This window comes from Oncorhynchus tshawytscha, linkage group LG25, assembly GCF_018296145.1.
Source record: "Oncorhynchus tshawytscha isolate Ot180627B linkage group LG25, Otsh_v2.0, whole genome shotgun sequence".
NCBI classification, from domain to species: Eukaryota; Metazoa; Chordata; class Actinopteri; order Salmoniformes; family Salmonidae; genus Oncorhynchus; species Oncorhynchus tshawytscha.
In genome coordinates, this window is record NC_056453.1 from 4,824,490 (window position 1) to 4,847,006 (window position 22,517).

The window sequence follows — 22,517 nt, forward strand, 5'->3', positions numbered from 1 at the left end:
CTGATTAAAGGAGCAATAAAACTGGCCTTTAGACTAGTTGAGTATGTGGAGCATCAGCATTTGTAGGTTTGATTACTGGCTCAAAATGGCCAGAAACAAAGCACTTCTTCTGAAATTTGTCAGCCTATTCTTGTTCTGAGAAATGAAGGCTATTCCATGCGAGAAATTGACAAGAAACTGAAGATCTCGTACATCACTGTGCACTACTCCCTTCACAGAACAGTGCAAACTGTCTCTAACCAGAATAGAAAGAGGAGTGGGAGGCCCTGGTGCACATCTGAGCAAGAGGACAAGTACATTAGTGTCTAGTTTGACAGTTTCATTAAATAGTACCCGCAAAACACCAGTCTCAACCTCAACAGTGAAGAGGCGACTCCGGGATTGTCATGACTTCTACCGAAGGTAACTCCTTTCCCTGTTCGGTGTCGCCGGTTTACTAGCCTCCACGATCCTTTTTTCCTTTTCTGGTTATTTTGTCTGTGTTCCTTTTCACACCTGGTTTCATTCGCATTTATTTCTGTGTGTATATAGGGTGCCTGTTCCCTGCCTTAGTTCGTGCGGGATTAAGCTTGTGTGTATTTGCGCTGGATTATCTTTGATGTTTATTGTTTTCACTATTACGCACGTGTAGTTAAGTGTCGGAACTGAGTTTGTTCCTCCATGCGTTTTTGCACGAGTTTCTGTATTGTTTTCACTATTACGCACGTGTAGTTAAGTGTCGGAACTGAGTTTGTTCCTCCATGCGTTTTTGCACGAGTTTCTGTATTGTTTTCAATATTTAGGCACATGTAGTTAAGTGTCGGAACTGAGTTTGTTCCTCCATGCGTTTTTGCACAAGTTTCTGTATTGTTTTCAATATTTAGGCACATGTATGTAAGTGTCGGAACTGTGGTTGTTCCTCCGTGTGTTGGCACGAGTTTCTGATCCTTCGAGAGCGTAGTTTTGGATTTTCGTCTGTGCCATTTTTGGTGGACTATATATATATTAAACACGCTTCTCAGAAATCCCTGTTCTCCTGCGCCTGACTCCTACACATCTCACCGAGATGCGCCTTATCACAGGGATGCTGGCCTTCTAGGCAGAGTTGCAAAGAAAAAGCCATATCTCAGACTGGCCAATAAAAAAATAAATATTAAGATGGGCCATTTTGAGCCTGTAATAAAACCCACAATTGCTGATGCTCCAGATACTCAACTAGCCTAAAGAAGGCCAGTTTTATTGCTTCTTTAATCAGAACAGTTTTCAGCAGTGCTAACATAATTACAAAATGATGATCAATTTGCCTGTTAAAATGATAAACTTGGATTAGTTAACACAATGTGCCACTGGAACACAGGAGTGATGGTTGCTGATAATGTGCCTCTGTACACCTATGCAGATGTTCCGTTAAAACGATCTGCCGTTTCCAGCTACAATGGCCATTTACAACATTAACAATGTCTACACTGTATTTCTCATCAATTTGATGTTATTTTAAAGGACATTTCTAAGTGTCCCCAAACTTTTGAACAATAGTGTACATTTTTTTTGTGCATTTTTTTTGTATATATGCATTTTTCTGCTCAGAAAACTTGAGGTGTCAAATAAACCCCCCGTGGACCAAATTCAGTCCACCAGTTGGGGAACCCTGGAGGAAAGTGACTCCATTCATGTAGGTGAAACCAGTGTGGTGTAAGAATGTGGAGAAATAATAATACATCATTTTCATGAATAATGAATACGTTATCAATACATAGTGTGCATACTATTAATAAATTAGCATTTCATTATTTGTAAACATATACAAACATTTATAACAATTACAATAATTTATAAAGCAAATGATAGATTATTAATTTCAGTTATTAGAAAGTGTAACCAAATGTGAGGAGGTTGGTGTGTGTGAGTAGAAGAGAATGTGTATGACTCACCAGAGACCCCCACGGGCTGATCATGGGAGCTGTGAAGCTGGGCCTGAATGGTCTCCACCACTCGTTTGAACCTGCGACTAGGACCTGCGAAAACACACACACACAAAGGCATTGAGAAGATGCAAGCTTTTTTTTTACCAGCACATGAGACACACACCTGCACCGCTCGCGTGCACACACACACACACACACACACACACACCCCTTCCACCATAACAAACCTGCCCTACTTTTTTTCATTAATTCGTGGAACTGTACCAATTCAAGCCATAACTAGATATTGTAAAATCACCAATGAAAAGCACTAGAATGAACAGTTATACTTTCTATTCCAAGTTCCACTTGCCTGATATGAGGGTGAATGTCACACTGTAGATGCCTGTCTCTCTCTTGACTTCCCTCTCGGTTTTCTCCCTATCCCGCTCTCTCTCTCCCTCGGAGAAGGCAATGTCCACCTGGAACTTAACAGGCTTCTGGAAGACGGAGGGGCCGCAGGAAGTCTTGTACTCGACCCTGAAGCTGGTCTGGCAGATGACGCTATGGCTGAGGGAGGGGATCTGACGAGGGGGGTAGGGGGAGAGAGAGGATGCGTAGGGTAATGGAAAGAAAGAAAAGGAGAGACGGGTAGAGAAAGTAAGAGACCAAGGGGTAGATTGTGTGAGGGGGAGAGACAGAAACAGAGTCCGTGTGAGATGGGGTAGTAGAGTGCAAGAAATGTTTGTCATTAAAACGGATTGCAATGAAAATATAAAGGTTCACAAGAAAAATTCCTAGCACTTTAAAAACATATTACTAGGACTGAAGATGAATGACAGTGTGACGGTGTGACATGGTGAGGTTGGACCCAGCTGCAGAGAAGAGACCAAACGAGGAATCAGTGGTTAAGGATAAACATAAATACTTTACTGATAAACAGTAGCCACAGGATCACAGTACACTGGAAAAAACAACAAACACTAAGCCTCAAACTCACTCAGGAAACAAACTTACACACACGGTAAACAATTCAAGCTTCTGCAAAGACAACAGAAAACACACCTCTAAAAGGGAAATCAAAATGAGTAAATTGGACACACCTGAGTGTCGTTAATGTCTCTAGGATGGTCTCTGCCATACACCCCCTTCTAGGAGCGTCTCCAGCCCTAGAAAGTTAAATACTTGAGACGGGAGACATGGAAGGATGGACAGACCTTCATAGACCTGGGAAGCTGGAGACAATAGGATGATGCGACTCGCGATCTTGAATGGTTCTATGCAGCGTGGAGGACCTCGAATGACGACATTCCAGTGGACGATTTCGGCAGTGTGTTATGAGCACACCCTGCCCAGACAAGGAACTTGCTCCGGTTGCTGACCTGGGTGGAGAAGAAACAGCAGAGGAACTTCTCCAGCTCCTAGTTGGCACGATCCGTTTGCCCATTCGACTGTGGGTGGATTCCCAAGGAGACTCACAGACACGCTCAACAGGGAGCAGAAGGCTTTCCAATTCCGTGCGACGAACTGGGGCCCACGATCCGAGACATGTCCTGTGGAAGTCCTTGTAGTCGAAAGACATCATGAGATATAATCATGAGATCAGCGTCTCCTTCAATGAGGGCAACTTGAGTAAGGCAATGAAATGGGCTGCCTTGGAGAACCAATCAATGACCACCAGGATAGTGGTAAGCCCTTGGGATGGAGGTAACCCTGTGATAAAGTATACTGACAGGTTGGACCAGGGGAAGGGCATAGGTTGGAGCAACCCAGCCAGTCGGGGCCAGTCGGTGACCGCCTCAACCTTTATGGGGTCCATTTGGATGCCTGCGGTAGAGATAATGTAACCCAGGAAGGAAACTTGGGATACGTGGAAGTCACACTTCTCCATCTTGACAAATAGTTGGCTCTGCAGGATGCGTCTCAGGACTTGGCGGACGTGTAGTATGTGTTCCAGAAGAGTTTTGGAGAAGATCGGGATGTCGTCGAGGTAAACAAAGATTAACCGATTCAACATATCGCTAAGAGTGTCATTGACCAAAGGTTGAAAGACTGCCGGTGAGTTCGATAATAAGGGCATGACTAAATAGTCATAGTGACCACCATTCATCTCCCTCCCTGATTCTCACCAGATAGTGGTAAGCATTGCAGAAGTTCAGTTTGCTGAAGAATTGGGCCCCATGGGCCAACTTCAAGAAGGTGGACACAGGAGTAGGGGGTAACAATTCTTAATCAGAATTTTGTTAATCAGCCCTCTGTAATCTATGGAGGGACACAGACCTCCATCTTCTTTCCCGCAAAGAAGAAGCCTGCACCAGCTGGGGATGTAGAGGAGCGAATGAAAGCTGCCTCCAGCGACTCCCTGATGTAGTTGTCCATGACTGCTGCTTCAGGGGTCGAGACCCAGGGGAGGGGTGGAGCCAGGTAGGAGTTCTATGGCGCAGTCGTATGGATGATGAGGAGGGAGGGTGGCAGATTGCCTCTTACTGAACGCTTCCCGGAGGTCGAAGTCCTCGGGAGGGAGAGTGTAAAAGTCTTGGTCTTCAATGGATGCCGAGGAACACGGTGAGGCTCTTGGTGGGGGTCTTAGGCATTTAGTCTGGCAGTTAATAGCTCAGTCTAGTAGGTGTCCCGTAGACCAGGGAAATAGCGGGTTATGTAGCACTAGCCAGGGATACCCTAGGTGAGTGGGTGCTCGGGAGCAGTGTTCAAAAGAAAACTAAGAGTCTCTGAGTGGTTCACCCCAAACTGCAGTAGAATGGGCTGATATTCCACCTGGCCGGAGCCGATGGAGCATCCATAGAGGGCTTGAATCTGCAGAGGGATGGAATGTGGTGCTGACGGTTGTCCCAGTAGAGGGTTGCGGGTAGTGGCAGATGGTGACCGGGTAGCTGGGGTGTAACTGCACAGATCGTCAGGGTCTCCCCTTGCCCTGGAGAGCCCGGTGTTTCCCGTCAACTCTGGGCATGTAGAACGGAGATGGCCGAGGCCTCCGCAGTAGTGGCAGCATACCCCTTGCAGGCGCCTGGCACATTCCTGTGGGCTCAGACGAGTGCATCCCAGCTGCCTGGGCTCCTCAATGCTGGGCTCGGGGGCTTGGGGTGCTCCGGAAACTGGGATGCGTTTTCAAAAAGGCGCTGTCTTACACATTCTCAGATGCAGTTGTCAATCCTGATGGCCAGCGTTATCAGGGAATCGAGGTCCTCGCCCAGTTCCCGAGCAACCAGTTCATCCTTGATGGAGTTAGACATTGCCCACCCCAGGGCCTTGCCCGAGAGTAGAGAGATGATGTAGGTGATCATGGCCCGACCGGTGTGGAATGAGGAGGACTGTAGCTCGAACACCAGAGCACTGAGTGAGGAACCCCTTGCATCCTCCCGGATGGCTGTCATACCGCTCGAGGGCTGGGATCTTGGGTTCTGCAGGTTCCCTGAAAGAACTACAGCGACGCCTGTAGAACTGGGTGATGAGACTTGGGAATTGGCTCCGCCTGGGTTGGGGTTGGGCCATGGTTGGAGGGAATCGGTAAGTGCCCAGAGGGTCTCTGATACCCGAGAGAGTTGTTCTTCCTGCCGCCCCAGCAGTGCTCCTTGTTGGGTTATAGCATTCTGGATCTGGGTGAGATCCGCTGGGTCCATTTTGAGGTAAGAAGCTTGCTATGACGTGGTGAGATTGAACCCAGGTGCAGAGAAGATACCAGACGAGGAATCAGTGTTTAACTTCTTATGGGCAGGTGGGACGGTAGCGTCCCACCTGGCCAACATCCGGTGAAATTGCAGAGCGCGAAATTCAAACTACAGAATTATAAATATTTAACCTTCATAAAATCACAAGTGTAATACATCAAAATAAAGTTTAACTTCTTGTTAATCCAGCCATTGTATCAGATTTCAAAAAGGCTTTACGGCGAAAGCACACCTTGTGATTTTCTGAGGACAGCGCCCGCATACAAAATCATGAAAAACATATTTCAACCAGGCAGGTGCGACACTATCAGAAATAGCGATATAATAAATGCCTTACCTTTGATGATCTTCTTCTGTTGGCACTCCAAAAGGTCCCAGTTACATTACAAATGGTCCTTTTGCTCGACAATGTCCTTCTTTATATCAATAAAAACTCAGTTTAGCTGGCGCGCTTCAGTCAATAATCCACCCAGCTTCCCTTCTTCGTTACTAATGAACTTTTCCAAACAAGTCAAACAATGTTTAGAATCAAACCTTAGGTACCCTAATACGTAAATAAACGATAAATCTAAGACGGAGAATCGTTATTTTCTTTACCGGAGAAAAATACCAAAGAACGCGCTCTCACTCACGAGCTTGGAAACACTACAGCCAAAATGGGAGCCACCTAGAAAAACTACAGGACTGTTGACATCTAGTGGAAGCCCTAGGAACTGCAATCTGGGAGGACTTCGCCTTATAATAAAAGTGACAGCCATTGAAAATAGTGGAAGGCTGAATTTTAATTTTTTGGGGATGGTTTGTCCTCGGGGTTTCGCCTGCCATATCAGTTCTGTTATACTCACAGACATTATTTTAGCAGTTTAGGAAACTAGTGTTCTTAGAGTGTTCTCTATCCAAATCTACCAATTATATGCATATCCTAGCATCTGGGCCTGAGTAACAGGCAGTTTACTTTGGGAATGCTTCTCATCCGGATGTGAAAATACTGCCCGCTACCCAAGAGAGGTTAACCTCTTGATGCTACCCATCCCGGATCCGGGATCGTGACTACGGCTCAAGCTCATTAGCATAACGCAAAATGTGAAAAAATATTCTTAGACATATTTAACCTCCACACCTACACAAGTCCAATAGCTCAAATGAAAGATAAACACCTTGTTCATCTACCCAGCAAGTCAGATTTCTAAAATGTTTTACGGCGAAAACATAGCACACATTTATATTAGACCACCACCGAAACAAAATGCAAGCGGCGGCCATTTTGTCCCAGAAAATATAAAATTTAAAAGTAGGATTAAAAAATAAATAATTCACTAACCTTTTGAAAATCTTCATCAGATGACAGTAATATTACATGTTACACAGTACATTTTTTTTTTCAATAATATGCCATTAATATCCATAAATCTCTGTTTACAATGACGACATGCTACTCAAAAATGCTACTCAAAATGTCCGGAGAAATTATGATAGCTCGGACAGATAACGTCAGATAACAAGCAATAAACATGACTAAATATACATGTTCTACATATAGTTACAAAGATACACTTCTTCTTAATACAACCGCTGTGTTACATTTATTTTTAACGTTACAGAATTCGTTCACTAGTCTATGCTATGAGTCGGCGCTCAGATATTAGCAGTGTCTCCTCTACGTTTGGAGTCCACAGAAACCCAAAATAACCACATAAATATTCCCTTACCTTTGATGTTCTTCGATCAGAAGACGTAGAAGGAGTCATACTTACCCAATACATCGTTTGGTTTCAAGTTGTGCGTCTTTGTATTAGCATATGCTAACAGCTTCAGCTGAAATGCACCCAAAATAACTTCTGCTCCTTCTGGTCCCGCACTCTTGCGCAATCAAACTTCAAAATTACATATTATATGTTGACTAAACTGGTCAAACTAAGTGCAGAATCGAGCAAAATGATGTTTTTATCATGTAAAACAATGATCATCGCGAACAAACGAACCGGCTTCAACTGGTGTCTATTGGAAAAGAACGTTCCCAAATCGGCCGCGCGCAATAGAGTGCATGTATGTGAGAGTGAACCGGGCATTTTCGCCCGCCAAAGGATGAGGGAGCGCGAAATTCAAACAATGAACGTGCCAATTGAAAGCAGACATCGCGCTGAACAAATACATACTGTTCCCAGATCGGTAGCTGCCTGGGAAGGGTGGGGGCGATGACGTCAAAGTTGACCCAACTTTTCTCTTGACAAGAGAGAGTTTGGGAGAAAGGCTGCCCTGAGAGTTCTGCTTTACATACAGACATAATTTAAACGGTTTTAGAAACTTTAGAGTGTTTTCTATTCAATAATTATTATTATATGCATATATTAGCAATTTTGGAAAAAAATATTTTCAGTTTACTATGGGCACGCACTTCCTCCAACGGGGGCAGTATTGAGCCATAAGCTCAAGAGGTTAACTGACTTGCATAGTTAAATAAAGGTTCAATAAAAATTCAATAAAAAACATGACTAATTGAAGATGTTCAAAGCGGAACCAGATACTTACAGAGAGGAAGGCGTGGACGATGTCTGCTTTCACAGAGCTCAGCGGCTTGTCTCTGATCACCACAAAGATCTGCTCCTCCTTCTCCAGGCTGACGAAGTTCCCAAACCACGACTTCTTAGCCAGCCTTATGGAGCATGACACACAGAGACAGAGAGAGACAGAGAGACACACACAAACTCATAGTTATAGCGAGGTAAAATTAGTCAGTCCTAGGCCTAGGGCATCTAAGAGGCATGTTCATAAGTGTGTGTCTGTGACTTACTCAGGGCTGGACTCAGGGGTCAGCCTGGACATATCCTCTGATGTGGGCACTGAAAAAAACAGGTCAATAGTTGATTTATGGGGTTGACAGGACGTGCATTTAGTAATCTATGCTAATTTGCTCAATTTCAATTTTATTAAATGTTAACTATTGCTATTAGTGCTGAGCGATTAGTGCTTTTTGCGGTCGGTTAGGTTTCTGTTCGGCTATTAAAAATCATCACATTCAAAAACAAATGTAAACATGAAATACATTATGAAAAGATTTTAGAGCTTTTTAATGGAAATTCCAAAGCTCCAAATAGTGAACCTTCAATTTCCAAAACAATGACAACATTAATTGTCAGGTCCACAATGGGTAGACAATAGCAGCCAGCCAGCCAGCCAGACAACCATCTAACTTTGTCTGTGCTCCCCATACTGTACTGTCTTTGTCATCCTATTTAGCTAGGCTAGTAGCTAGTAGGCTAGAAGCCTATGTATTCTGCAGAGATGTATGCAAAATCATTTTACTTGGTCTTCAAAGTACATAGATACATTCAAGACTGCTAATTACCAACTACTACAACTATCAATGGGGTAGTGCTACCTCACAAACTGTCTCTATCCCTCTTTGTTGTTGTATTGTGTACACACCTCTCTCATGTGTTCTGTGTAGGCTATCTGTCTCTGTCCAAGCTGGGAAGAACAGGCGCAGCGGATTAGGGTCACTGTAGTTAATTACCATTTTTCTGGGCTGAACTAGGTTGAATAATGAAAACTACAACTGCCTTCAGCCCAGTGTCCCACATCGTTCTTGACTTAATTGGGGCATTTCCATGATGATATGTTGCTGATGCCTGACAGATCTTACAACGCCTGGATAGATATTTTAGGTATCAGCTAATCACATCATACGTTATAACAATTTGTCAGTCGATGACACAGTCGATAACATTGCACACAACCATTCGTTTTTGCGTTGCTTTGCCTTAGCTGTGGAACGCGCCCAATTTCTATCGTGAATGATTGGCGTGTTGAGCTCACAAAAAACTAAGTCAGATTTATTTAAGCTTTTATTTCTTTCATCACATTCCCAGTAGGTGAGAAGTTTACAAACACCCAATTTGTATTTGGTAGCGTTGCCTTTAAATTGTTTAACTTGGGTCAAACGTTTTGGGTAGCCTTCCACAACCTTCCCTCAATAAAGTTGGGTGAATTTTGGCCCATTCCTCCTGACAGAGCTGGTGTAACTGAGTCAGATTTGTAGGCTTCCTTGCTCGCACATGCTTTTTCAGGTCTGCCTACACATTTTCTATAGGATTGAGGTCAGGGCTTTGTGTTGGCCACTCTAATAACTTGACTTTGTTGTCCTTAAGCCATTTTGCCACAACTTTGGAAGTATGATTGGGGTCATTGTCCATTTGGAAGACCCATTTGCGACCAAGCTTTAACTTCCTGACTGAGATATTGCTTCAATATATCCACCTAATTTTCATCCTATTTTGTGAAGTGCACCAGTCCCTCCTGCAGCAAAGCACCCCCACGACATGATGCTGCCACCTACCATATAGATATTTTTGTACCTGTTTCCTCCAGCGTCTTCACAAGGTCCTATGTTGTTGTTCTGGGATTGATTTGCACTTTCTGCACCAAAGTACATTCATCTCTAGGAGACAGAACACTTCTCCTTCCTGAGCGGTATGACATTGTTTGTACAGATGAACGTGGTAGCAGGTGTTTAGAAATTGCTCCCAAGGATGAACCAGACTTGTGGAGGTCTACCGTCTTGGCTGATTTCTTTTGAATTTGTCAAGCAAAGAGCCACTGAGTTTGAAGGTAGGCCTTGAAATACATCCGCAGGTACACCAATTGACTGAAATGATTAGCCTATCAGAAGCATCTGAAGCCATGATATAATTTTCTGGAATTTCCCAAGCTGTTTAAAGGCACAGTCAATTTAGTGTATGTAAACTTCTGACCCACTGGAATTGTGATACCGTGAATTATAAGTGAAATAATCTGTCTGTAAACAACTGTTGGAAAAATGACTTGTGACATGCACAAAGTAGATGCCCTAACCAACTTGCCAAAGTATAGTTTGTTAACAAGAAATTGGTGGAGTGGTTGAAAAATGAGTTTTAATGACACCAACCTAAGTGTATGTAAACTTCCAACTTCAACAATATGCACGCACCCCTGTTCTGTTTATTTTTTGCATTTTTTTAAACAAGTTATTTTAAAAATTTCCCTTCAACAATTTGGACTATTGTAAGTATGTCCATTACATGAAATCCAAATAAAAATCCATTTAAATTACAGGTTGTAATGCAACAAAATAAAATAAAAACCAAAGGGGATGAATACTTTTGCAAGGCACTGTACCAATCATGTACCAAAGACACTATCTTTTTCTGCCATGTGTAATATGCGGTAGGCTATGTATTGTATGACTGCACAATCGTTATTTTAGTTCAGGGGTGTTTTTTTCGGGCTTGGGCTCTTATATAGGCCTATGCTTATGCATAAGCTCTAATATGCATTAGGGTGTTTTGAATTCATCATAACCTTACAAAGCGCTGTCCATTTTGTTGTGTTAGGCTTTGAAACAACATCCACAGCGACCATTTCAATTTGTTGAACTTCTATCATCAAATTGATCAAAACCAGTGAGTTAAGTGAGTTTTAAAAGCACATACTGTTTTATGGTAAGTGTTTGTTATTTTCGATTGCTTTTGCATTGATGTCAGATTGGTTAGAGGGATAATAGAGCCCTGAGTACCAGTCCATTAGCGACCTGATGATTACTAGCGAGTTGGGTATTACTAATGCATGTCCAGAGTGCATAAGAGGAGATTTACCGTGACATAGAATTTTACTGCGGCCATAACTCATGACTGCCGGTGTGCCGGTAATGCTGTCACCACAACAGCCCTAACTGCAACTTCCTTTAGGGGAAGCACCTAAAGAAACCTTTTGACCTCTCACCCTGCATCTTGCGGCGGTGGAAGCGGGGCGAGCCCAGCAGGTTGTTCTTGAACGAGTTGAGGCGGGTCCTCCAGTGGGCGGAGCTGCTAGCTGCCATGCCGCTCCCTCCGGGGCTGGAGGGAGGAGTCAGGGACAGGGAGCCCACCCCTCCGCCTCCCTCCACCCGCAAGGAGGAGGACGAGGAGGAGGAGTTTGAGGGAGGGTTGGAGGAGGGGTGGTGGACGGGGGTGCCCATGGGGGTTGGCAGCGGAGAGCCATGGGGAGTAACCTGCGACACAGAGTGGGCAGAGTTGGGGTAAAAGCTCTTAGTGACCGATTTGAGCATGGAGGGCGAGGGGAAGAAGAAGCGGGGGATGGGCGAGAGGAGGGGCGAGGGCGAGCAGGAAGATGAGTTGTGGATGGGGACGGACATGATGGGTTGGATGTGGGGCTGGCCGCCCTTGGTGGGGGTGGGCAGGGTCTGGGTTTTAGGGTTCTGCGACGCTTTGGGTTTGTCGAGAGCTCGGGCCGGCCGAGAAGTGGTAGCCCTTCCTGGTTTGGATGGGTCCTTAGTGTGAGGGGTGGCGGAGGTGACGTCTGATTGGCTAAACGTGAAGACGGGGCTCTGATAGGACTAGGGGAGGGGTGGAGGATTGGAAAGAAAAATTGAAAAATTGAAAAAGGATGGAAATGAGTGTTATGGGTTATGACAAAAGAGTGCTTCTTGTATGATGGTGAAGAAACTGCACTGATAGTGTGAGCTATTTGTATAACTAATTGAAAAATCATTAGTTCTGACTGCGAATTCAATCATTTATATTCCAACCTCACTTTTATTTAATAATTTTAAGCTAACATATTAGATAACCCAGTACACAAAAATCCCTCCATGTCAGAAACAGTATGGAAGACAAACACTACAAAATGGCATAAGCAATACATTATGACTCTGTTCTGTGAACTTCCTCTTTCAGTAGTGGTGCTATGACTGTGGTAAAACAGGGTTTCTGCTTTTGCTGATCCAGAACAGAAACAATTTAACCAGTATGTTGACATTTTCACAGTTAGTGGAACACAACTTCTCAAATTGAACAAAAAGCTCAAACCAACAACGACTTCCAATGATGACCAACTAGAGGAAGGCCTAAATATATATTTTTTTAAATTCTGCAAACCAAACATGTTACTTGATGCGCTACAAAATGTGCATCTATCAAGTTGGTGGAAATGGTAGAAGGTATGGTGTAGAGAAGCAGAAAAAGAAAACATGACAAAGAAAATACCAATGAGTAAGAATTATTCCGATAAGAGTGGTGTTATTACATGTAAAATGGCTCTGAATGATCAAGAAGCTTGAGTGAGATGGACAATCTTGGGAAGGAACGCTAAAGCAATGTTAATGCATTTTCAATCAGCCATAAAAACCGAATCTTTGAGCATTGCAAAACAATACACTGACATACATATGAAAAGACAGTTCAGAGTCAACGTTGTATACTTTATCACTTCAGAGTTGATGTTAAAAGTGTTGGCCAACAGGCCTCTTACCCTGGGACTGCTGAGAGGGCTGGAGGAAAGGCCGGTGGACGCCCCACTGACTGAGCGAGACCTGTAGAGGGGTCACGAGGTCATAAGGTTAAATGTCATCATCATAGAGGTGAAGAAAAGGTCATTATTCCACCATTAAGTAGGTCCACTGTTGGCTTATTTACTAGTATATGTATTCTAATCTATACTCTGTGTATTCTATGTGGCTAGAATTATTTTTTTTGTAGAGTAAGCATGTTCAGTCTTTATGTGTGTTTCTGGACTGTGTGTGTGAGACCCCCAGTACCTCTGGCTGTTTGCAGCCGTGTCCAGGGCCCTGCGTGGTGGGGTGGGAGACCCCTGCTCGGTCACACTCAACACCTCCAGGCTCTTTCTCTCCGGGCGGCAGCGGCTGTGACGTGTCAGCATGGGAGAGTCCACACGCTTACGAGGGGGGTCCGCTGAGGGACACCAGGGTGGAGTTAGCACAGCATGCAGTAACACCAACCCCAACTTCCCCTTAAATCGGATCATACCACGTGCAGTCAGGTCCAAATTTGACACCCTTGATAAAGATGAGCAAAAGACTGTATAAAATAAATAATACCAATACTGCGCTATTTTGTATGCTCCCCAAAAAATGGAAAAGTATATTACTTTATACTAATATATTTGCTCAAAGAAAGATTACCTGTTAAATAATGTTTTTTTCTCCAAAAAGATAGGGGTCAAAATGATTGTTTTCAATAGCTCACCTCGACAGGATAATGGCACGGAGCCTTTTGTCAAATGTTTTATGAGATTGGAGAACACATTGGGAGGGAACCTTGACCATTTTCCCCATACGGAATCTTTCCAGATCCTTGATATCCTTCGTCTGCGCTTATGCATTGCCCTCTTCAATTCAAACCACAGGTTTTTAATGGCATTCAAGTCCGGAGAGATGGCCATTGCAATATGTTGATTTTGTGGTTAATTTAAAACATTTAAGAAGTGTGGACTTTGATGTGTGCTTGGGGTTATTGTCTTGCAGGAAGATCCACTTGCGGCCAAGTTTCAGCCTCCTGGCAGAGGCAACCAGGTTTTTGGCTAAAATGACCTGGTACTGGGTAAAGTTAATGACGTCGTTGACAAGGGCCCCAAAGATCCACCACCATATTTTACAGTAGGCATGTGTGGCTCTGTTGGTAGCGCATGGTGCTTGCCACGCCAGGATTGTGGGTTCGATTCCCATGAGAGACCGGTATGAAAATGTAACCACTCAGTACTGTAAGATGCTCTGGATAAGGGTGTATGCTATATTACTCAAATGGAATGTATGGGGTTATTATTTTTTTTCACCCCATTTTTCAATTACATTCTTGTCTCATTGCTGCAACTCACCAACGGGCTCAGAAGAGGCCAAGGTCGAGTCATGCGTCCTCTGAAACAGGACCAGCTAAACCACGCTCCTTAACACCCGCCCACTTAACACGGAAGCCAGCTGCATCAATGTGTTGGAGGAAACACTGTTCAACTGACAACAGCATAGGGGGAGCCCGGCCTGACACAGGGGGTTGCTGGGGGGGGCCTCACCTCCGGCCAAACCCTCCCCTAACAACGCTATGCCAATTGTGCGCCACCCTATGGAACTACTGGTAACAGACGGTTGTGACACAGCCTGGGATTGAACCGAGGTCTGTAGTGACACCTAAAGCCAATTAGACCGCTACACCACTCGGGAGGCCCCTTTTTCTGCATCTTTCTATCGATACAAAATGAACCACTGGTGTGAATGGCCAAACAGCTCTATTTTCATGTCATCCAACAAATGTAAACAGCATTGGCATTTGGATTGGAACCGGTGCTATGGTCAAATGAGAGGAAAATAAAGCTCTTCGACCACGCACACCAGGTAACCCCAGAAAATAATACCTTCCCATTTTTTTTAAACATACAATATAGCTCAGTATTTGTATTATATATTTTATACCAGAGGTGGCACCAAGGGTTCAAATGTGGTGTGGCAAAATTCGTACGTGTCTTTTCTGGGGCCTGGAGTTTTTCCTGATCTCATGACCTGGTCAGGTAAAACTCTGGGTCATACTCGTAGACTATGACAAAATATTATTATTATAGACAGCTTCCCTTTTCTTCTGTGCTATGACTATAGGGCTTGTGGTTTTCTTGTTAGGTCATTTTAATTCCTACGCTACGGTGGGTCAAACCCTTTCAAACTACCACAAACGTTGTTATTATTCATTCTGAATCTGATATCAAAAGAGCTAGAGACAACAACTTCAACAAACAACATAGTTTGGTGAACTACTATAGCAGGGCTGAGCATTATGCAAAGAATGGTTACAATGTCTTTAAATATGATATTAACTCTATATACACACAACGTTAAGCAGTGGACTTAGAAAAATGTAAAAGATAGACAGGTTTCAATGTTGAAAAGTATTTTAATTGTATGTCATAAAACCTATTATTTGTTTGTCGGACTACAGCTGTTCGTCTGCTATTTTTAATTATTAATTATGTACACTTTATGTAAGAAGGCAGGTTTACATATACACAGTAGAGTTTGTAACAAAACATGTTCTATGTGTAGCCTAAGTCATAAAACCACTAAACTTGTGTTGTTGTCCTGGTCTCCATCTGGCCCACCAGAGGTTGGTTCCCTTGCGCGCACTGTAGGAACTGATTTCCTGTCAAATCCATATATTCAATCTTAAATCAACTACTTTCAACATATTCATTAAATAATAACCCCCTTTTCATTAAGTAGATTTTAACGTCATTCATTCTGTTGCAATCTATTCTAACCAAACCTGCATTACCAGTTCATATCAGTAAGTGTCACTAATGCACTAGCTAGTCAAAAAAGACTGACACCATGATGGCTGCCTGTCTGTATTTGTGAAAGTTATGTTAGTAACCATCAATAAATTCTCTCTTTCTGCAATTCTGTTATGGTTGGAAAAATGTGTGCATATTGTCTGTGTAGACTGCTCTTTGGCGGAATGTGTAGGTTTTTTACGTTTAAGACTGTGAAATTTGCGCCACAAACACCAGAGGTGGAAATAAAATAAAAATTCCAACATTACTGGACTGACATCTCGCTGACTAACCTTTCAGAAACTTCAGTATGGCCTTGGATAGCAGCAGTAGGTAATTTAATCGTCTTTATCCTGCGCCAAACACATTTATTCAGTGAGTCTAAATTGTGAACGTTAGCTGCTGTCTACATTATTGCATTAACCTAGCTAAATACTGTTAGCTATCTAGCTAGGCTACTAAAGCTAACATTAGTAGTTTTGTTAGCTAGCTATATATTGGGTCATTCTAGCTAGTTTTAGAGAATGACTAAACTGATTTTATTAACACATACCTTGTTTCCCATGGAAATGTGTGTTCGCTCTCTCACGAGGCAGGCAACCAAGCAGGCAGGTGAGGAGCGTGAGCGAAGAAAGAAACCAAGTGCAGAGTCAAACAAGAAGGTGCTGGTGCAACCAAACCTAGTTGTTGAGAGGCGCGGTTGATGAAGCTCTGTAGGCTGCAGCTAGTAGACCACTGTGACTGACAAGCTAATCCACTTGTAGCTGCGTGTTTGGAGGTTGCATGAAATCTCAGGAACAGGTTTGTACTCACTAGATAAAACAGAGGCAAACGGGATGAAATTGGGGGAGGCACCAGGTCAACTTGTCCAATATGAAACGGCTGCTTTCTATCATGTTGCAAAACGTTTTTCTAAATGTTTCTATGACGTGAACTAATGAATATGTCTGGTAAACACGTTTGGTGCTGCGGCTTTGAAAGTGGTGTAGCAGATTGAAAAGTACTGGGACAAATGCTGTGTTGCCACACGTTTTCCAGCAGCTCTGTTTTATACAGTATTTTTGCTCATCTTTATCAACAGTGGCAAACATTTTTTACCTGTCTGTACATAGTAACTAGAGGTCGACAGATTAATCGGAATGGCCGATTAATTAGGGCTGATATCAAGTTTTCATAACAATCGGTAATCGGCATGTTTGGACACCAATTATGGCCAATTACACTGCACTACACGAGGAGACTGCGTGGCAGACTGACTACCTGTTATGAGAGTGCAGCAAGGAGCCAAGGTAAGGTGCTAGCTAGCATTAAACGTATCTTATAAAAAACAATCAATCTTAACATAATCACTAGTTAACTACACATGGTTGATGATATTACTATTTCTCCAAACGGGTGATTTAACAAGCTCATTCGCGAAAAAAAAAGCACTTTTGGAGCACCAATGTGTACCTAACCATAAACATCAATGCCTTTCTTAAAATCAATACACAAGTATATATTTTCAAACCAGCATATTTAGTTAATATTGCCTGCTAACATTAATTTCTTTTAACTAGGGAAATTGTGTCGCTTCTCTTGCCTTCTGTGCAAGCAGAGTCAGTGTATATGCAGCAGTTTGGGCCGCCTGGCTCGTTGCGAACTGTGTGAAGACCATTTCTTCCCTAACAAAGACCGTAATTAATTTGCCAGAATTTGACATAATTATGACATAACATTGAAAGTTGTGCAATGTAACAGCAATATTTAGACTTAGGGTTGCCACCCGTTCGATAAAATATGGAAACGGTTCTGTATTTCACTGAAATAATAAACGTTTTGTTTTCGAAATGATAGTTTCCAGATTTGACCATATTAATGACCTAAGGCTCGTATTTCTGTGTGTTATTATATTATAATTAAGTCTATGATTTGATAGAGCAGTCTGACTGAGCGGTGGTAGGCAGCAGCAGGCTCGTAAGCATTCATTCAAACAGCACTTTTCTGCGTTTGCCAGCAGCTCTTCGCTGTGCTTCAAGCATTGCACTGTTTATGACTTCAAGCCTATCAACTCCCGAGATTAGGCTGGCAATACTATAGTGCCTACAAGAACTTCCAATAGTCAAAGGTATATGAAATACAAATGGTATAAGAAAGAAATAGTCCTATAATAACTACAACCTAAAACTTCTTACCTGGGAATATTGAAGACTCATGTTAAAAGGAACCACCAGCTTTCATATGTTCTCATATTCTGAGCAAGGAACTTAAATGTTAGCTTTTTACATGGCACATATTGCGCTTTTACTTTCTTCTCCAACACTGTGTTTTTGCATTATTTAAACCAAATTGAACATGTTTCATTATTTATTTTAGACTAAATAGATTTTATTGATGTATTATATTAAGTTAAAATAAGTGTTAATTCAGTATTGTTGTCATTGTCATTATTACAAATGAATAAATAAAAATCGTCCGATTAAATCGGTATCGGCGTTGAAAACTCACAATCGGTCGACCTCTAATAGTAACCCTCTCATAAATACAAAAAATATCCCTATACACACACAGACAGCCCATACATGCACACCCCCCCCCACTGTCAGACACCAAATTGAGCAGTTTAAAAAGTGGGTCCGGGTAGTGTGCATGGCACACATGTCAGTGGAGAAGCAGGAGAGCGGTACACGCCCAGACACAGAGACGGGGGCAGGAGGAAGACAGTAGACCAGACAGGGGTGGAGAGTGTCAGTGTGGTCAGTGGCTCGCTCCTGCCACCTAGGGACTCACCTACGTCATTTCGGGGCGGCAGATCTTCATCCTCGTAACTGGGGTAACGCTCCTTCCTGTCCAACAGGAGATAGTAGATCATCTTCTCCTGGTTGTCTCTGGGGGAGGGAGGGAGAGGGGGAGGGGATTTGGGAAGTGCTCAAAGAAAATGAAATCCTATCTTGAGATATGCAGTTGAATGTTCTCAAAAATCATACATTAAAGGCCCATTGCAGTCAACAAAGTGATTTTCCTATGTTTTTTTATATATTTCCACACTACGAAGTTGGAATAATACTGTGAATTTGTGAAAATGATAATGCCCTTTTAGTGTAAGCGCTGTTTGAAAAGAGCACCTGAAATTTCTGCCTGTTTTGGTGGGATGGAATTTGTTAAATGAGTTAATAGACCAATAAGAAAGAGTTCCAAACCGCTCTGCCAATAACAGCTAGTTTTCCCTCCCCACTCAGACCACTCCCAGAAAGTCATAGCAAAATTCTTGCTTGAGATATTGCCCTTCGCATAAGCTATTTTAGTTTCTTTTTTAACCATTTTAATTCAAAGCAATCACAGTAAGGCACTTAATTGTTACCCAGAAATTAATTGATTTTAATACTGAGTCGAAGGAAGAATGTTTGCACAGATTTCAATTCAGGATTAAAATGTGGAGTAAGGCCTCCCGGGTGGCGCAGTGGTCTAGGGCACTGCCTCGCGGTTCACGCCCAGGCTTTGTCGCAGCCGGCCGCGACCGGGAGGTCCGTGGGGCGACACACAATTGGCATAGTGTCGTCCGGATATCCTTGTCTCATCGCTTTAGTGACTCCTGTGGCGGGCCGGGTGCAGTGCACACAAACCAGGTCACCAGGTGCACGGTGTTTCCTCCGACACATTGGTGCGGCTGGCTTCCGGGTTGGATGCACAATATATCTGATATTCAGCACCACGGATAGAAGTCGGCTCTAATCTGACATTCAGTGTCCCACAGCAGCTGTCTGGTGAAGTTGCAGGGAGCATCGCATCTTGTACAGTAAATATGCCTCAGGACTGATACTCCTGGTGATACTAGTTTTTGATTTAAAAACCTCCAGTGAATAATTGAAATACCCCACACAGATACACAAGTGTTATAATGAAACAGAAGGTTTGATTACAATCAATATTTATTTTACTGCTTATTTTACTCCTTACTTCTTAAGGATGACGCAAAATACTGTTCCCATGCAGGAACAACACTCAGCGGATTTCAGAGCGCCACCTATAGTTTTTGATAAAACTCATAATTTCATTAAACTTTCATTAAAATACACATTCAAGGTAGTGAATTAAAGCTACACTCGTTGTGAATCTATCCACCAAGTCAGATTTGTAAAATGCTTTTCGGCGAAAGCATGAGAAGCTATTATCTGATAGCATGTACCCCCAAAATACTGCAACGTCACCTAACACGACAGATTTTGCGGTAGACGGCGCTACCCAAAACGCAGAAATAAAATATAAAACATTCATTACCTTTGACGAGCTTCTTTCTTGGCACTCCTAGATGTCCCATAAACATTTATTTGGGTCTTTTTTTCGATAAAATCGGTCCATATATAGCCTAGATATCGATCTATGAAGACTGTGTAATCAAGGAAAAAACTGAGTTTAATAACGCAACGTCATTTTTAAAAATTAAAAAAGTTGCCGATAAACTTTCACAAAACACTTCGAAATACTTTTGTAATGCAACTTTAGGTATTAGTACACGTTAATAAGCGATAAAATTCATCAGGAGGCGATGTAAATTCTATAGGCGACCGTCTGGAAAAAATGCCCGGAAAAAACTCAACCAAAACATCCTGTTTGAGGTCGGAGGGAATCGGTTCCCTTGGGTTGGTTCGACCAAGAATCAAATCCGAAGCAAATGACAAGACTCTAGACATCCTGTGGAAGCTGTAGGTACTGCAACCTCGGCCTCATTTAATACGGTTCACCTTTAACAATTCCTGGAAGTGGCGCATGGATATTTATTTCCATTTTCAGTGATCAGATTTTCCTGCGCTTTTCGATGAAACAGACGTTCTGTTATAGTCACAGCCGTGATTTAACCAGTTCTAGAAACGTCTGAGTGTTTTCTATCCACACATACTAATCATATGCATATACTATATTCCTGGCATGAGTAGCAGGGCGCTGAAATGTTGCGCGATTTTTAACAAAAAGCTGCGAAAATTTGCAGCCTCCCTAACAGGTTTTAAGTGTTGTTTGTTTCTTTACTTTACTAAATGAGAAACTTGCCCATTCAGACAGGCCTAGTCTGCAAACTTTCAGCAACAGAAACTTAACATGGAACAGGCTGTTTTTTTTTATTTTTAAGATCAGGTTTTAACATGTATTGTCCTGTAGATTTTAATGTAGCCTATTTCAGATAGTCCCAATCTTTCCAAACCCATCTATTTCCGATTGAAAAATGTTACATATGTATTTGTTTTTTGGGGGGAATCTATAAATAGCCAGGGAGCCGCAGTTGCAGACCCCTGAGCAAGACAAAACAACGGAAAAACTAGAAATTAGAGAGAAGAACCTGGGCACACAGATGAACAGACACACACTTACTCTTCACACTGCAGGTTGCACGTGAGTTTCCCGCTGTCTCTAAAGCAACCCAGAGAGTGCATGCTGTCCAGCACGTCCGGGTCCAGCTCGGTCAAACACAGGATGCGCCCCATACACACATGCCTGGGAGGGGGCTGCTCGGGACATGGCTCGTTACGACCCGACCTGTGACAAACAAACACGCAGACAGACAGACAAACAAACAGACACATGCACACACATACAATACCCCCCATGTTAGTGACCCAAAAACTGGGCACAATACACAACGTTTGACATCAACTTCAAATTCTCAATAGAATTCAAAGGCAGACAGAACTAATCTATACTTACTGATACCAGGAGTGCTTCTGGACGGCCTCTAGCTGGAAGGGCGAGAGGGCAGATGGAGCAATTAGGCCAGTCTGTTCACACACAGATGGCTGCTAGCACAAGGTGTAAACAATTCCTGCTAGGCCTGACTTTTGCAATAGGAAAATACATCCTCATCAGTTTTGCATACATTTTGGGCATCTAAATCTTATTTAGTGTGCCCCAAATGGCACCCTATTCATCCCCAAATGGCTCCCCCTGCCCTACCCTGACCCGCCCTGTCTCTTATCTTGGGATGGCATGTAGTCAAGTGGTTAGAGCGTTGGGCCAGTAACCGAAAAGTTGCAAGATTGAATCCCTGAGCTGACAAGGTAAAAATCTGTCTTTCTGCCCCTGAACAAGATAGTTAAACCCACTGTTCCTAGGCCGTCATTGTAAATAAGAATGTGTTCTTAACTGACTTGCCTAGTTAAATAAAGGTAAAATACATTTTAAAAATTGTCAGGGTTGACTGCTCCCTCCCCTCTGCCTCCCTATCCCCCTCTCTTGTACCTTAAGTCTCTTGTCGGGGTCAACCTCGATCATGCCTTTGAGCAGTGCCTGGCAGTCTGGTGGGATGAAGTGAGGCATATGAAACACCCCGCTCTTCACCTTCTCAAGGAGCTGACGTAGGTTGTCATGGTCAAATGGTAGGGCGCCCTACAGAGAAGAGAATGTTACTGTTAAATAAGCCCTTTTACAAAGAATGGGAGTCAGGACTACACTTACGAACACGTAGGGCTGGTTTTCCGTACAGATTAAGCCTAGTCCTGGACTAAGAAGCAGCTTCAATGGCAAATCTCCATTGAACATGTCTAGGACTAGGCTTAATTTGTGTCAAGGAAAGCAAGCAGTAATGTTGGGTCACAAGGTTATAACCCAACTCCATGAATACTAAATTCCAAATTGACCCCTAGCACCTCCACCCAAGGCCCTCCTGTAGATCTGAAAGAATATCAGAAGATACTTTCTCACCACCAGCAGAGCAAAAAGGATGACTCCACAGCTCCACACATCTGCCCTGCGACCATCATACTTTTCTCCCTAAGAGAGACAGATGGAGAGATCAGAGAGAGAGAAAGAGAAATCAAAATGTGAGATCAAAATGTCAACTATGCAACAACGGTTAACTATCCAACATGTATCTTTCCCAACTTACACATGGTTGGTA

The 22,517-nt window shown here is 43.0% G+C and overlaps 1 protein-coding gene across 1 annotated transcript in view; it reads right to left on the bottom strand.

Annotated features, from left to right (window-relative positions):
• The window catches only part of LOC112224086 (serine/threonine-protein kinase BRSK2-like), a 28,945-nt gene that overhangs the window by 892 nt on the left and 5,536 nt on the right, over positions 1 to 22,517 (bottom strand). The window contains exons 7-18 of the mRNA XM_024387384.2: positions 22,322 to 22,390; positions 21,860 to 22,006; positions 21,329 to 21,360; positions 20,996 to 21,160; positions 18,422 to 18,519; positions 13,140 to 13,293; positions 12,854 to 12,914; positions 11,327 to 11,594; positions 8,361 to 8,409; positions 8,099 to 8,222; positions 2,257 to 2,467; positions 1,911 to 1,994 (exon numbers count right to left, since the gene is read on the bottom strand). Of these exons, the coding sequence (XP_024243152.1) occupies positions 1,911 to 1,994; positions 2,257 to 2,467; positions 8,099 to 8,222; positions 8,361 to 8,409; positions 11,327 to 11,594; positions 12,854 to 12,914; positions 13,140 to 13,293; positions 18,422 to 18,519; positions 20,996 to 21,160; positions 21,329 to 21,360; positions 21,860 to 22,006; positions 22,322 to 22,390 (1,462 nt within the window). The remainder of the gene's footprint in view (positions 1 to 1,910; positions 1,995 to 2,256; positions 2,468 to 8,098; positions 8,223 to 8,360; positions 8,410 to 11,326; positions 11,595 to 12,853; positions 12,915 to 13,139; positions 13,294 to 18,421; positions 18,520 to 20,995; positions 21,161 to 21,328; positions 21,361 to 21,859; positions 22,007 to 22,321; positions 22,391 to 22,517) is intronic.